Source organism: Lepisosteus oculatus, chromosome 17, assembly GCF_040954835.1.
Source record: "Lepisosteus oculatus isolate fLepOcu1 chromosome 17, fLepOcu1.hap2, whole genome shotgun sequence".
Taxonomy (NCBI): Eukaryota; Metazoa; Chordata; class Actinopteri; order Semionotiformes; family Lepisosteidae; genus Lepisosteus; species Lepisosteus oculatus.
The window spans coordinates 17,483,214-17,499,208 of NC_090712.1; the positions used below are offsets into that span (position 1 = coordinate 17,483,214).

The 15,995-nt window shown below is 42.3% G+C and overlaps 1 protein-coding gene across 1 annotated transcript; it reads left to right on the forward strand.

Annotated features, from left to right (window-relative positions):
* The first annotated feature begins 1,655 nt into the window (after positions 1 to 1,655).
* On the forward strand, positions 1,656 to 14,307 carry bub1 (BUB1 mitotic checkpoint serine/threonine kinase). Its single transcript, XM_015362663.2, has 25 exons — positions 1,656 to 1,814; positions 2,070 to 2,129; positions 2,238 to 2,376; positions 4,196 to 4,392; positions 4,900 to 4,943; positions 5,031 to 5,122; positions 5,395 to 5,468; positions 5,609 to 5,793; positions 7,089 to 7,222; positions 7,322 to 7,848; positions 7,936 to 7,988; positions 8,086 to 8,205; positions 8,713 to 8,814; positions 9,059 to 9,155; positions 9,247 to 9,331; positions 9,781 to 9,958; positions 10,073 to 10,127; positions 10,901 to 11,130; positions 11,441 to 11,584; positions 11,689 to 11,789; positions 12,057 to 12,218; positions 12,667 to 12,824; positions 13,156 to 13,333; positions 13,478 to 13,584; positions 13,950 to 14,307. Exons 1-25 carry the CDS (start codon positions 1,792 to 1,794, stop codon positions 14,143 to 14,145), a joined length of 3,441 nt encoding a protein of 1,146 aa, XP_015218149.2. The 5' UTR covers positions 1,656 to 1,791; the 3' UTR covers positions 14,146 to 14,307.
* The last annotated feature ends 1,688 nt before the right edge of the window (positions 14,308 to 15,995 follow it).

A 15,995-nucleotide genomic window follows, 5' to 3' on the forward strand; every position in this document is an offset into this window, starting at 1 on the left:
AGGCCTGGCTCCAGGAATTGAGTGTATCTCAGATCTCCGTTACAGTCCAGGTTCTTTTGCACTTTTTTTTAAAGCTTCTCAAGTCTTGGGTTTGCTTTTTTTTTTTGTCTGGAACCTCACCTCAGACCTGGCCCAGCCAGGAGCCCTGGGTTCTTGATGACGCAGCTGAGCGGTTCAATGAAACACAAATGTCCCTCCACCACTACAAAGGTGTCAGTTCATTGACTGCCAGGAACTCTGGGACAACCTTGTGCTGCTGGACATTGTGAAACCAAAAATTCCCTGCTGCGATAACCAAGATATTTCCATGAAACTGTAACATTTGAAGTATCTTTCCTATTATACAGTTAAGGAGTAAAAAGTAATTCTCTACTTTAAGCACCTCTGCTCAACAGGAGTCTCCGGTTCTATATTCATATTCTACTTGTTCTATACAGTTCCTCCCTTACTGTGTGGATCTGACTGACAGTGGACCAGCGCAGCCTGACTCAACACTGGGCCTAATAGGTGATTTCTTCTTGCGGGCTGTCATAGCAAGTTCCAGTTTCGCTCAGACTGTCTTGTTTCCTGACGTCTTGCCTCTTGAAGATTTTTCAGTCAGTTGGCAGCTGGGAGCACTCCATCTGCCACAGAGCAACCTTTTCACTCAGCTCAGCGCTAGTACTGACCCTGAAAACATCAGGCCTAGTGCTGGCTTTTAGTTGCAAATACAAGATGTACACGGTCTTACTAAATAGTCCTTAACTTGACTTTTTCAATACATACAGTACTACTGTATTCAAAAGCTGTATTAATACAGTATATACTGTATTATTATGGTACACAAGAGCTACTGCTGTCATAATGAGAGCTGGCAGGCCTGTCAAAGAGCTGCATGACAGCTTACCGACCGGCCGACTCTCCCTCCTGCACCTGCAGATCGTTACAATTTGCCAGTGCTGAGCTGCTGCGTTGGGAAACTCGAGCTCATTCTGCCCTCTGGTGGCTTCGCTTTGTAATCGCCCCTCCGTGGTTATTGCTAGATCTGTCTGGCTAATCTTGTGTGAGGTATCATTTGGCAGGGAGTGCAAATGTTTAGATTAGGGGGTCTAGTTTTAAATGTCCTGTTTTTTTCAGTTAGGTTTAACACATATTCTTGATTTACTTTTAAGTGATTCATGGTGTCTGTGATTTCTCTGAAAAATACCGTGTTTTATTCTGCTGCATTCTAGACATTTCTGCTTTTTCACACTACATTTGCAATGTTTCCTTTGAGGCTGTTCCCTTATCGAAATAAACTTTATTTCACACACACACAAAAAAAAAATTCACAGTATGTACACACTCTAACAAATGATCAAACAAGAACTTCTTAAATCAGGTGATTGTCCATTATCAATCCGTGCAAGTGGATGATGGGGCCTGATTTGCACAATGAAAGACTCCCTCCAAGCCCTATCACTTGCTTTTGTCCGTGCCATTTATTTCCCTATCCCAGCTCTGGAAACAGGCTTTTTGTGAAAAGAGAGACCTCAGTAAGATGGCGTAGCAGTGGATTTTACTACAGGAACTCGTGGACTCTCTATGGCAGCCGAACCCATTTCCGTTTCCGGCCTGCTAGTTCACGCTGATTGGCGGTGTGCCGTCGTGACGTCCAATCCAATCTTATTGGCTTGTGAAGAAAGTTTGAAATGTAACGACTGTCCGCCAAGTTTGAAGTTATTGCATGGGGAATTAAAGGGAGGGGGGGTAAGGATACACAGAGGATGTGTTTAGTATTTACTTTCGTTTAAGTCAGCTATAGTGTGTATAATGGATATCGGTGCATCGCTTCAGTAAGTATTGTAAACCGGTTTATCTCCGCGTAGCAGACCGATGTGTTAGCAGGGTGTATCTCGAGTATATCTGCAGCTGCAGTTTCAGCATGATTAAAAATGTGCATTTTTGTAGTGCACTTATTAAATCAATAGGATACCAGTCTCTTGCTCTTCCTAACGCTGTAAATATTAACCAGTTAAAACACAAGCATCAGTGCGATCAATTAGTAAAACAGATCTTGGTAGCTGCGTAATGTTTATTGACTTTTGCAGGCAGTTCGAGGCCAGTGTGAGGAGCTACACTGGAGACGACCCGCTTGAACTATGGATGAGGTAAGGTTTTTAGTAGTGACAGATATTGCTACTAGTTATTTGTTGCGCTGAAAAACGCGAATGGCAAATACAATACAATTATTTTAATCCCCTGTGAAAACAATGCAGGTACATTTCGCACCTGGACGATACTGCACCCTCGGAGGAGAGAACCATTTCTCATGTGTTGAACCGTCTTGTGGAGAATTTTTTTCATGACAAACGGTACCACGATGACATAAGATATGTTAAGAGCTGTATCAGATGTGTAAGTACTATTGTTTTCTGTTTCACAGTTCATTTTACCTGATGTCTGCTCTTAAAAACAAAAGCACCTGAGAGGTCAATTGCACCGAATTTTCGGATTTGACACGGAGACGTTATTACTAAATGGCGGACTAGTTAAATAATATGGTACCATTTGGAGATCATCTCTAGCTCTGAGCCCAATTGCAGCTAAAAAAACATGCTGCACAAAGTTGGAGAGCAGCTGAACTTGGGCTCAGTACTGTTGTTCTAATTCCCGTGAGCTGCATTGAGCTCTGGATCGGAACGTTTCAGTTAATCTCATCAGTATGTCTATATGCAGACAATAATTATTACATTTCCTGTCTCGTGTAAGTATCTAACTGAATGTCCCTAGAGTTAGGTACGTTATAGGTATCGTGAGTGATGAATGACAAAAGCACATACTGCATATTGCTTGCAGAAAAGTTGGCCCCTCCCTCTGAAAAGCCCCAGTACTGTTAGCAATTTAATTTCTTAAGAATTGGCATTAATATAAGGTGCTGACGCATGTGTGAAAACTAAAGAGGTCCACTTGAGAGACTTCTGTCGCAGATCTCTGCAGCTCATTTCAGTTCAGTGCTGGTCCACTGCCCTTGTGAGCCTTTGGAATTTGAAAACAGCGGTTTGCTCCCCTCTCACTTGGTTGAGTCCCAGTCCATTCAGAACCAGCACTGTCGCTCCGGCAGCCTTGCCATCGACCAGGATGAGCCTCCTGTTCTGTCTCCAAGCTGTTTGACACGCTCGGCTGTTTCAGCACCGTTTTTATCGGACCACAGCCACAGGACAGAGGAGGGACACTGTTCCGAAGAACTGGCATAAATAAGCACTTTTAAGAAGATGGCAATGATTGTTTTTTCTTTAACATTTCCTTACATTTGCCTATACAACTTACCCTCTGTACCCCCAGAATCCCCAATATCTCTACATTCCCCTGAGAAACAGAAGTTGAGTCCTATCGCAATAAAACATACAGCAAATCTATTTACACCCAAATGTCACATAATGCTTTGGAGACCTACACCCCATTTTACTAGTACTGTATTTCTTTAAATTCAGTTCTCTTCACCCCCCAAAATATCAGAAAATACGCTGACATACCAGGAGCTCTACATGCTTTAGTTGTAATATTAATAATAAATATAGACATTAAACACCCTTAATAATCAATTACATGTTTTAATAAGCACATGTATTCATACATTGTGAATTTTGAGTTATTGTGGTATGACTGGGATGTAATTTAGTTAAATATTACAATCATTTTCAAGTGACAGGTCCATAAGTTCTTTACATAGTGATGATATTATTTCCACTATATGCGGGAGTGTTCTGATGTGGACCCGGTGTTCAGCCTAGTCTGCTGCTGGGGTGCTTAAACCATGTGAAGAGGTGGATTGAGTTCGCCCCCGGCTCCAGTAACCTCTAGAGGGCAGCAGCGTTTAGTGATTCATTACAATTAAGAACATGATTAGAACGGTGCCGATTTCAGCAGGCCAGTTGGTCTTACGGTAGAGCGCTAGTTTAGGCCTGCGCTGCGTGCCAACCACTGGTTGAACTCCAGTTGCTTTCAGTTCGTTGCAGTTGACCTGGGAGCGTTGACTCTGTTTATATTGTCCATCAATGAATGATGTCCCCATAATGGATATAGAGTGACAATCTAGCTTGTGGTCGGTGTTGGTTACTGGTTCTTGTGCAACATTGAGAAGATGAGACAGGTCGCGTGTTGTTGATATGGATTGCTGAACAAATGCTTTCTTTTTTTTTCTCATTAATTCTGATTATTCATTCTTGCATTTCAGTCACGGTTTTATAAAGACCCTTTACAACTGCTCCATTACTTGTATGACCATGGCATCGGAACCAAGGCTGCTCATCTGTACACGTCCTGGGCGTCGGAACTCGAGAGACAGGGGCAGCTCAAGCAGGCTGACACTCTGCTTCAGAGAGCAGTGGAGATGAAGGCTGAGCCAGCACAGCTTTTACAGGACTACTACGGGTAACCCACCTTCTCTTATCTCCTCGTCCATTTTCTTTAAATTCAGGGTCTCAGGGGAGCTGGAAATTATCCTGGCAGACAAAGGGTGCAAGATGGGATACTGCCTGGGTGGAACCAGTGAATCGCAGAGCAGTCAGACACTCACACCAGGGCCGGTTTTCCCTGAAGCCAGTTAACCTACCCGTACGTCTTTGAACGGTGGGAGGAAACTGGAACACCCAAAAGAAAAGCAGGCGAACCAGGAGAGAACATGCAAAGTCCACACAGACAAGGTCTGTGTCCAGAGTTGAATCCAGAGCCCCAGTGCTGCAAGGTTGCAGTGCTAATCGCTGCACCATTATGCTGCCCATCTTCTCCAGCTTCTCCCAGAGATCTTGTGTGAGGGTTGCTTACGATGTCAGGCTGCTGTCCATCCATCTCCGACCCACAGGAAAGAGGATCAGGACACTTGTCTTCTAGTGCAGTGTGGTGTTATTATAATTGGATTTCCTTCTCAATTTGTTGTAGGAAGTTCCAAGCTAGAGTTCTGCAAAGACGGACAGAAGCACAAGGTAAGGCGAAAAAGCTGTTCATCTCCTGTGATGCCACGTTGTCGGCAGTGAGCTGAGAAAATCAACGTTTGTTTTTGTGACTGGCAGGTGGGCCACGCCCCCTTCAGAACCTGCAGTTGGTCAATCAGATGGAACAGCCGAGACTTCCAAAAGGATTGGCCGCCTGTTCTCAAAGCAAGGTATTGTGAAATAAAAACTGCAGTTTCTTAGACTGGTACTTTCACAGACTGGACCTGGCCTGGAAAAAAAACCCAAACAGGTCCATGATGTAAAAAGGAAATGTTACACGTGTTAGGGCAACAAGTAAAACATATGGGACATATTCCGAAGGGATTAAGGCTGCAAGTTATCAAACAGTGGTTAGACTGATGGGCCTCCTTTTGTTTGTGATCTATGATATAATGTCTTGAAATACAATAAAAATAACAGGCTATCTTTTTTCTTGTAACAGGACTGCAAGCCTGAAGCATGCCAAGATCTCTATAAAGGCCAGGCCGCATTTCCGGTAGACAAAACTGAGCACATGTGAGTCTGAAGACTTGTCTTGTTAGTTAAGACCTGACTGTGACAGAGCTGCAGGCGGGTCACGGATTTGTCAGGGATGCACCGGCAGGTTCTCCTGGCTTTGAGGTTGACGCCATGTCCACGTTGGTTTTTCTCTGCAGAATCTCAAAATCTGAAAACACGGCTTTAGACCAACGCAATCGGGGGGCAGGCAAAAGTGTTCAAGAGTGCGCCATGTACTGCAAAAACGACCTTGTCTGTGGAGACTCTGAGCTGTCCTTTGAAGAGTTACGAGCAAGGAGGTACTTTTATAAATGTAAGCTCCAGGAAGAGAAGAGACAGTTGGGTAAGTGTGCATTTAGCTCCTTTTACTTATTTTAGATCATTTTAAGTCGAATTGGAGGTTGTGCAAATCCACAATTCAAAGCCACAATCATACCTGGGATTCTGCATGAAGTAATTTTCATTATAATGACTACTCGCATTTATACTGATCTTTTCTTGCCAAAGGACTTTATGTATAGGGTGGGACTCACCCACTATCAAAGCCATTAGGGTGAGATGCCAGAGACATGATTTGCCAGCAGCCCCACTAGTTTATAAAGTAGCTTCTGAGGCAGCCTCAGTGAGGTGCAGAAGAATTTAGTCTGCATTATTTAATATTTTTTGATTGGGATAAAGGAAATAAAGGTGATAAAGGAAATCATTTTGATACACTGTCATTTTCACCAACATATTGCCATTTGAATTTTGTATCAGTCTTGGAACAGAAAAGTCTCTGTTAACATCCTTAGAGAGCAACCTTGCTGTCTCTGGCATCAAGCCCTCTGATGGCATCACTGCTATAAAATCTGGCTGCAGGAGGGGACGGCTGCTCTTCATCAGTGGATGTACCTTGAGTGATTGACAATTTAATAGTTTTAACTTCCCATTGAATTGTTTACTTTTGTGTTAGTTTGATATGAACACTGACGTTTCCTACTTTTCCACTATACCACAAATAAGACATAGCTTTAAGGCATCGCCATTCATTTATTAACGTTTACAGGTCCAAAAAATATCACTGCGGCGTAATTGCTCGAGCTTGGCCTCAGTGTTGTCGAAGAACATCTGTGTTGTATGCAGAGTTGAGGATGTATTGCTCTCAAATGTTTTTAATACAATGTAGTGTATACATATTATTAGTGTATAAATAGTCATTGTCATATTCGATCAATCAGCTTGTGTTGAAATCTATCAGCTCGTGGTAGAGTCTATCCCACATTCTGTAGCACTAAGGAAATAGAGGATGACTCATACCCCTAATGGGATGTTAGTGTGTTTTTGGGTTACCTCCAGCAGTGGTATCTATTAGGACAACTACTGTAGGAGGCCTAGAGCACTTATCAAGCACCGTATTTATTCAAGGGTATAATAGTGTTTGCAGTATAGAGCATTGAATCTACAATTTTCCAATTAGTGAATACAGAGCTCTAACCACAATAATACCTTAAACAGAATAGAAGGATTTTATCCCTTTCTCTTTCTCATTTAAAAATTTATTTTTCTAAGTATTTTTCAGTAAGACCTAAGCTGGCTTTTCTGGTGTTTGTGTTTTAGTTTGTAAATGCTGAATGTGCTAATGTTTTTTTTTAAATGCAGAGGAATGTCATGCAAGGAAGAAAACGGTAGAGCCTCAGTGTACACAGTTTCAAATCGAGAGCGAGACAGCGAGAGAGATGAACAGCAGACTCAGCTCGGCGCAGGGTTTGGGGAGCACCAGCCACCAGCAGCAGGCAAGAGCTAGCTTGCATGTACAGCAGCGTCTGCAGTTGTTACTTGTTCTCATCCGTGGTTCCTGCTGTACTGTACTGACAGGATGTGCTCCGTTATAGGGCCCTGCTATTTGGGAACAACAGCAAAAGGCCAGCCTGGAACCTGAGCTTGCCCAGCAGCCCTGCAGGCAGCCTGGCAGTGCCCCGCTCCCAGACAGCGTGCTAACATGGGCGGAGCAGGGCCAGAACGCACGAGGGCCTGAGAGCACCCATTTGCCGTCTCTGCTTCTCGGATCTTTCCGCGTGGGGACTGAAGGGCTCGCTGCGTCCGACAGGCAGGGCAGGCCGGCTGAGCTGCTGCAGCAGCGCTTCGCAGCCTCTCTGTCTGAAGCTTCGCGCGCCCCTCTTCGGCCAGTGCGCGCCGCCGAGCCCCGAGACGACAGCCCCCCCCTGTCCCTGCCCTGCCGCCCCGTCCCTGCCGCGGGAACTCGGCACAGCTTTCTCAGCGCAGACTCCATGGGCTCCCGGAACCCCCCCGGCCTGCAGGATGAGGACTGTGGCTGTCCGAGTCGAGAGAACAGGACATACCTGAACCCTGCCGCAGGCCCCAGACCCACCAGCTTCCAGCAGCAGAGCTATAGAGAGCAGTAAGTACCCAGGGCTGCTCTTTCGCCTTTACAGCTTGCACACCCATAGCGAAAGCTCTGTATGACCAAAGCATTTCCTTTTAATAGGGATGTGTCTAAAACAGAAGACAAAGTAGAAAGAACAGAAGCAACTGGAAATGGTAAGTTGTACCCCAAACCGTAGGCTGATTTTTGTTTATGGACTTGTAACTTCTCAGAGTGATGAGCGTATGTGTGCTTTTCTGGTTTCTTTCTCAGTTTCTCTGGGTGGGAATGGGACCGTGCCCCATGTCACCCCCAACACGTCCCTGGGGCTTATCCAGGCTACGCCGTCCAGAGTGCAGCCATCGCCCACTGTTCACACCAAGGAGGCTCTGGGTGAGCACCTATGTGCTGTTACTTCTCTGAGCCTTTCTGCTGGTTAGAAGCTGCGCTACACAGGCTGCCTGCATTCTTCACTATAACCTGGATTATGATGTGCCAATTGATATATATTTAAAGCATCAAAAAGCAGTGATGCTGAAGGAGTGAAGGAGTTCGACAACATTAATTCCAGTGTGCTACACCTTCACTGATTGACTGCATCTTTGTTAGACAATTGTATAAAAAAACTTTTTAAGACCTGTGTTCTGTCAAAGGTTTAACAAATTCCAGGCCCAGTCCTTGATAATGACCTTGATTGCGCGGAGGTCTTTGCGTGTTTCCAGGTTGGAATTCCTGATTGTCGGCTCGGCTGAGGTATCGATTCATTGCACACCACATCACCAATCATGATGACGATATATTTGTTCAGTGGGCGATGTTAATCACGGAGCGCGAGCTGTTCGATCATCAGTCGGCTCTCGTTGCTGTGTCCTGACCTTTTTTTCCGTTATTTGACTGTAGATGTCATCATGGACATGTTCCAGGCACCAGCTCTGTCTCTGACAGATGATGGATTACACGACAAAACAGATGAGAGCTTTGAAGCCTTTTGCAGAAACACCAGTAAGAGTGCAAGACCTAATTTTTTTAGGCTGAATTTATCATTAACTAGTGGCACCATGTTGAATGGCAGCTTTTTGTTGTATTTGGTAATTCAGCATGTAAGAGATTTAATAATCATAAATAGTCCTGAGCATAGATATGAATTTAAGTGTTTAAAGACATTGTCTCATCCCTAATAATATAAACTGATTTGGTTATATTGTGTTAAATCCTGGAAATTCACTTTATTTTCTTTATTTGAAAGGTGATTATCGGGCCCAACAAGTGCTGCCTCCTAACGTGGCACCTGCAGCAGCTCCATTTTCTGTCTTTCAAGAAGACAGTGACCAAGAAAATAAGTGGTAAAATCTTTTTCCCTGAGGTTTTCCTTTCTGCTTGTAGGTATTGCATTTGAATGTTTCAGTCAACGTGTTTGATGCATGTTATTCTCAGTGTCGCCCAGAAGCTGGACAAGACTAATTCAGCAGCAGGCTTGCGAGAACATCCTGGATTGAAAACAGTCCCCTCAACGCAAAACGTAAGGCCATGGGTTTTTCAGTGTTCTCAATTCTCCTGTCCTGCAGTCCTTGCACTGGCTTCCTGTCAGGCTTCGTGTCGACTTCAAAATCCTCGAGTTCTCCTGGTCCATTCTCCTTTTATGCCACAAAACTCTGGAACTCTCTCCAAAGATATCAGAGAGTCGCCTTTCCTAAACAACCTCAAATCCAGACTCGAAGTCTTTACTGAACTGGTTCTGTTATTCACACCTCTGCTCCCACTGTATTCAGTACCTCCATCTACTGTCTCCTCTTACTGTGTATTATATTGTGTACTGTGTAGAACTTTGAGAAGCCACCTTTAAAGGCGCTATATAAAATAGTTTATTATTTTATCATTAATGACATTACTTGACGGAGGTTTGGTGTGTTTGTGTGAGAGGTTTATCCTTGCGGATCGTGGAATAGCTGTGTTTTATGTGGTGTTCAGGGTGCTGCCCCAGTCGCGGAGTCCGCAATGGAAGACTACACTGTGTGGGCGGCGCGCTGTAACAACACCCTGGCAGCCTGTCCTAACACCACCAGGGACTTCGCCTTGTCGGCTCAGATCGCTTCCACCCCCTTCCACAGCCGAGCGTCCCTGCCATGGGACACCCAGGACACACAGGGTAATCTCAGGGGTGTTACTCTTTATCAGCTTTGCTTTGTGTGCTGGCTTACCTCCAGCACCTGTACCTTGTGCTTTGTGATCTTGTAATGGTTATGAAATCCTCTTCACACAGGGCTTGATGCCTCTGAAGAAAATCTCTACCAGTTACACAAAACCAGGAAGCTCAGGTATTTCAGATCCCGTCACCAGCTGGTTATAGAGGGAAGTGTGTATATATATATAGCCCGGGAGAGTGGTGCCTGTGTTGTGCTGAAAGACAAGTGGCTTAGAGGTGGGTGGGCTGGAGGACTCTTGCCAGCACTTCCCCATTCACACACTAGGTTATTCCAAATTGGTGAGTAAAACTAAAATACTTGATTCTAAATTTATAAAAAAAGAATAGAAGGTAGTCAAGTTAAATACCTCACTGTTTCCAGATTTCAGTTGGTAAAACTGTGTGTGATGACAGCACATGTATTGCAGCAGCTAATTGTTTACTTTTGCATGCATCTGTCTTATCTGAGAACTGGCCGTTATGCTTGACTGGAAAGACTAGTTTACAAAAGGTAGTCGGACGCAGTTAAGAATTTTTTTCAACTGAGGCTGGTATGTTTTCTGTAGTAACAATTTTAAGATCTACAGTATTAGATGGTTAGATAAACTGAAGCCCTAATTAATGTTCATCACGTAATGTTAAAATACAGTACATCCAACTCTTATTTAATGTATTTTCCAGTGGGGAGCTACGTCAGCTTGAGCTGGCTGCATAGGAACAACTAAGGGTTAATTCCACGCTGAGGAGTAGAAAGGAGAAACATTAAAGAAGCCTCCACAGCCAACACAATTTCTCCTTCTGTTTTTCAGTGAGGAATTACCCTTTACTTGCTTGTTTAATGTAGACTCATTCGTACCCTCATGATAAGCTCTCCAGCAGGGACAAAGTTTACGTTCTGTTTTGCAGCCCAATTACAGAGCAGAGCCCGAGTACAGAGGAGGACTTGCCGTCTCAGTGTGCCGCCGGCAGCAGGAGGAGATCAGTGAACGCTAGTAGCGGGATCACAGCCGAGGGGCCGGAGGACAGACACTCGAAGCTGGTCAGCTCCCTCTCTGAGCACAAGCAACTAGCCCTCCAGCCTGCTGTCCCGCAGGAGGGGGAGAACCAGCTCAGCCACCCCCCTTCAGGGGATCCAGGTACTAGGGGCCTTCATTCACGAAGGCCAATAATTCCTTCTTCTACAGCGCAGTGCCTCCTGACATACTGATAGACCGGAATGAATTTCGGTGAACCCACATCATTGATTTCTGTAGCTTTGCAGCAGATACGGTGGGCCTGTGAGGCTGTTTGTGTTTGATAACGTTTTCTTCTTGATAAGTGATGCCAGAAAACAATCAAACTGGAATCTAACAGAAAATGGAGTTTAATAAGATGAATGTGGGCTTAAGGAAAATAAAATATCAAACCCCCCAAAAAATAATGTTAATACAAAATCTTCTTGCACAGCACACGTGGTTCCAGATCCCTGGGATGAAACCCTGATCAAACGTCTGCTGTCCGATCTGCCCACACCCCTCCACACCTCTTCCAACTTCTTCACCTGGAAAAGAAATACCCCCAGCATTTCACCCAAAATGACTGTAACTGTTGGTAAGAAAACAGCTTATTTTTTGTCCTAGCGGTTTCTTGTAACCTTTCATTCTCGATCTCAGTGCAAGGTGATAAAAACTGTCATTTCCTATTTCGATGTCTAGGTGATGCCCCTTACCAGATCGACTGTGTGCTTGGCGAAGGTGCCTTTGCCACAGTTTATCAAGTGTCTGGACTGAGCAAGGCCAAGAAGCTGGTCTTCAAGGTACAATGGTCATAATGCTTTTGTTACTTCTCCGTTTCCAAGCAATGCGGTGCTGTGTAAAGGATCTATAGTTTATAGTCTACAATTAGAAATTGAAAGGTTGCACTAAACTGTACAGTGCAGTAGCATGAGCTTATTTAGAGGCTTAATTTAATAATAACCACATTATTAAAGATATACTGCTGCTCTGGAATCAGTCCAGAGAAGAGTGACTTGAGATGTTTCTCTTTGTGAGGTTTGTATAAATTTTATTTCTGCTTTTCACAGGTCCTCAAGTCTACCAGTCCTTGGGAATTCTATATTGACCGTCAACTGAATGAACGACTTCAGCCCAGTGTACGTCATCTTTACAACAGCTTGTGCTCAGCCCACATCTTCCAGAATGGAAGTATTTTAATGGGAGAATTGTACAGCTGTGGAACTTTGCTGGTATGTATAACTGAGCCTCTCATCAAGAAAATTCCTATACCCAGTAGGAAAAGTCCTTTTTAATGAAAAGTTGTATTGCCTTGATACTTTAAATGGAATTAATATACAGATGAAAAGGTTAACCATCACAGTTTAACTCCTCTTTATGACTTTCGTTGAGGTCACTTCAAAGAGTCAGAGAGCCTTGTCAGTTATGTTTACAGACTGGCTAATTTGTAGGCAAAACAGACATTGAAGGCTTCAGCCAGGGCTAAGGACCAGATTAGAACTTCTCCAGTGAAAAAATGGGGGAATCATCCTCAGGACAAGGCTTGTCAAAAATACCCTGAGGAGATGCATTGTGCTTTATAGTACTGTTGACAAAGGACAACAAAGCAGAGAAACATCCCGTAATTTAAAGTGTGCAATATGTGAAAGTTGATTTGTGCTTTCACTCTTCTTTCGACAGAATGCAGTAAACCTGTACAGGAATTTGAGTGAGAAGGTGATGCCCCAGCCTCTGGTTATCTATCTTTCAATCTGCATCCTGCACATGGTGGAGCAGCTCCACAGCATCGGCATGATACACGCAGACATCAAACCAGACAACTTCATGCTGGGGGAGAGGTGCGCATGTGTCACTGCTTGGTTCTAGACACGGGCAGTATCTGGCTTGTACTGTTATGCCTAATCTAATATACCACCTTGTCTGTCTATGAATTTCAGTTTGTGAAAGATAAACATTAGAGGATAAGTATGCAAACAAACTTAAAACTTAGTAAACCAAAATGTAATTTGATCACTTTTGTCCTAAAATTGCATGATGCAATTTGTACTGCCAGTATAGGACAACCATAGAAATTAATCCTAATCCTAACTGGCAATCTGGTTTTCTTGTGTTGTCATATATGCTTTGATAGTTATTTGATTAAAATCTACATCTTTATTTTTCATTCAGATTTCTTGAAAATGAGTGTTTTGACCCAGAAAACCTGGAGCATGGGCTGTCGCTGATTGATTTTGGACAGAGCATTGACATGACCCTTTTCAAAGAGGGAACTGTGTTCAAGGCTAAATGCATGACGTCTGGGTTTCAATGTGTTGAAATGCTGATGGGTCGACCATGGACATATCAAGTAAGATTTTAACACTGTCAACTGTATCTGTTTTATAAATAAGACCAAAGATCATCTAATTTGTTTTCTAAAGAAGTTTAAAACCTTCATGATAGCACTACACTAATTACTACAACACTAATTCTATAAACGTGATTGTTTCAGACTGATTACTTTGGAATTGCTGGAACAGTGTACTGCATGATTTTTGGCACCTACATGAAAGTGAAAAATGAAAACGGTGTTTGGAAACCCAATACAGTTTTTAAAAGGTAAGTGTATTCTATTGTTTATGCCATCTGTAACTACAGGTAATGAAACTGTTGCAATAAAACTGAATTTTTATGCATATTTGCAGCCTCAGTCTTCCTTTTCTTTTGAGTGATTGCAAATCCCAATTCATTTCTGAACATACCCCAAATTACTCAAGTCGCAATTTATCCTCAGAAATTCTGGTAATATCGTAATGCTTCAAGAGCTGGAAAAATACTGAAATGTTTTTGAATGTTCCTGTTTTGTTTAACTGTATGTGGTCAGCCTTACTCGACACCTAAATGCACTTTGTAGGTTAGCAACAGATGCAACTCGTAATGTAAGGAAATCTCTGTATTTTGACGTTTTTTTTTCTTGCAATAAGGAATCCCCACAGTGAAATGTGGACAGAGTTCTTTCACACTTTGTTGAATGTACCAGACTGCAACTCCCTTCCCTCCCTGAAAAGTCTGCGGGACAAGTTGACAGCTGTGTTTCTTCAGAACTACAGCACCAAAATACGAGCACTGAGGACCAGACTGATCGTGTTACTGCTCGAGAGCAAGCGTTCACGGAAATAAGACGCTTTAGATTGTGAATTACACAACTCACTGCTGAAGAACTAAAACGTATATTGCCTTATATGACCTAAGGCATTTGTTTTTTCTATGTATGTTTTTTTAGCCTTTAAAAGAAAATCTAAGTATTGCTGAATAAACTTTTTTCAGATCTGGAACTGTTAATTGTTTTGTAGACTGTGCCCTCCAAAAGTACTGTATAGGGATTACAGAGGCAAATTCTTGTTATACAGTCATTTGTATTTCTGAAAAGAGAAATTTGAGCATAAAGTTTTGTGTTTACGTTCAATGTTTTATTTTGGGTAATTACATGCATTCATTTGATCATATTAAAACTATAATATATTTGCAGTTTTTGAGTAACATTGAGTGTATAAATCAGTATTTAGTTGCCGGTATCGTTGTGAAGGACTTGAAGTCCTGCACTGTTTGTATAATCTTGTGAGATGCTTTCCTGCAGCTACTTTGACATATTGGCTTTTTGTGAAGTGCTGACTTAATTTCCCATTTCTTCACGTAAAATGCAAGACCAGTTGGATATGAATCAGAAGATAGACTTGACCAGTCTAAGATTTTCTGCTTTTTCTTTTACAAACCCCTGGGTTGCATCAGATGTGTTTGTGGTTAGGTCAGCTGTATGTTAGTGATGAGTCATGTACCCCATGTCCAAAACAAAATACCAGTTCAGACTTCACAGTTCTAATGCTCTTTGGATTAGAACTCCATACCTCAGTATACAGAAGAAACTTGCGTCCTTGTCTGTATGGGGTGGTCTAACATGAAAATGTTAATCCCTCAGAATTTGTTTTAATTTAAACCACATTGATTGCCAGCTCTTTCTGGCATAAACTATAGTCCCATTACCAATACCATCTATCCTGCTTGTTTTCCTGGAAAGCTGTACTCTGTAAATTTAAATGTGTCCTCCCTTGTTTTGGGTGTAGTATTAAAGATTTACAGATTAATGGGGATGTAAGTGACCTGTTGTAATTTCGCTTTTTAAACTGTGAATATCAGTGTTGTTAAAACTAATTTGTCTTTTTCTTTGGTACTGTAGTGGAGATAAACTTTCGTTTCCATTTCATCAGGTTCCTGTAATGACATTAGGCTGAACACTTATTATTGGAAAAACCACCTCTGTCACTGAGAGTTATAATTGCTTGTGTATTGTGCAATCCACACTACAGATTACATTTTCCAGTGTTCAATACAATTAATATTAGTGATGCATAACAACTCAAAAGTAATTGGTTTTCTCACTGTTTCTTCTCCTTAACCTTGGAAAAGGACATAAAGCTCCATTTTGTAAAATAACTAGTTTTTGCTCCTGGTTTCCTCTTATTTCCAGTTAATTTATGTAAACGAAACAATTCTACTCATCTTCTTCACTCAGATTTATTCCTAAAGCGATGTCTATTTGTTTGCATCACCTGTTTAGTGGTTTTAATCTGTCAGATAGTCATCATAACTTTCTAATCTTGTCAAAATGTTAAAGGGGAGTTATTTTATGTTTATGTACCGTTTTTAAAATATACCTATTTAATTTTCAATGAACAAAAATACTACATAAACACGTAGGATTACTACGTGTACAATCTTTTTTTTGTAACAGTTGTGTTATTGCTTCAATAGATGCCTCAATTTTCTCGTTGTTCTATTAAAAAAAATAGATTACACCAAACACCCGCCTCGCTCGAAATGACGTGTTAATATAGACCAATCACAAACGAGTAGACTGGGTCCTAGTGGTTAGGGTTCTCTGTCTGGATGCCGGATAGAAATATATTAAGAAATCTTCCAAACAAAGATTAGATTTCAGCTAACTCTGTAAGAAATTGAAAATTAAATATAAA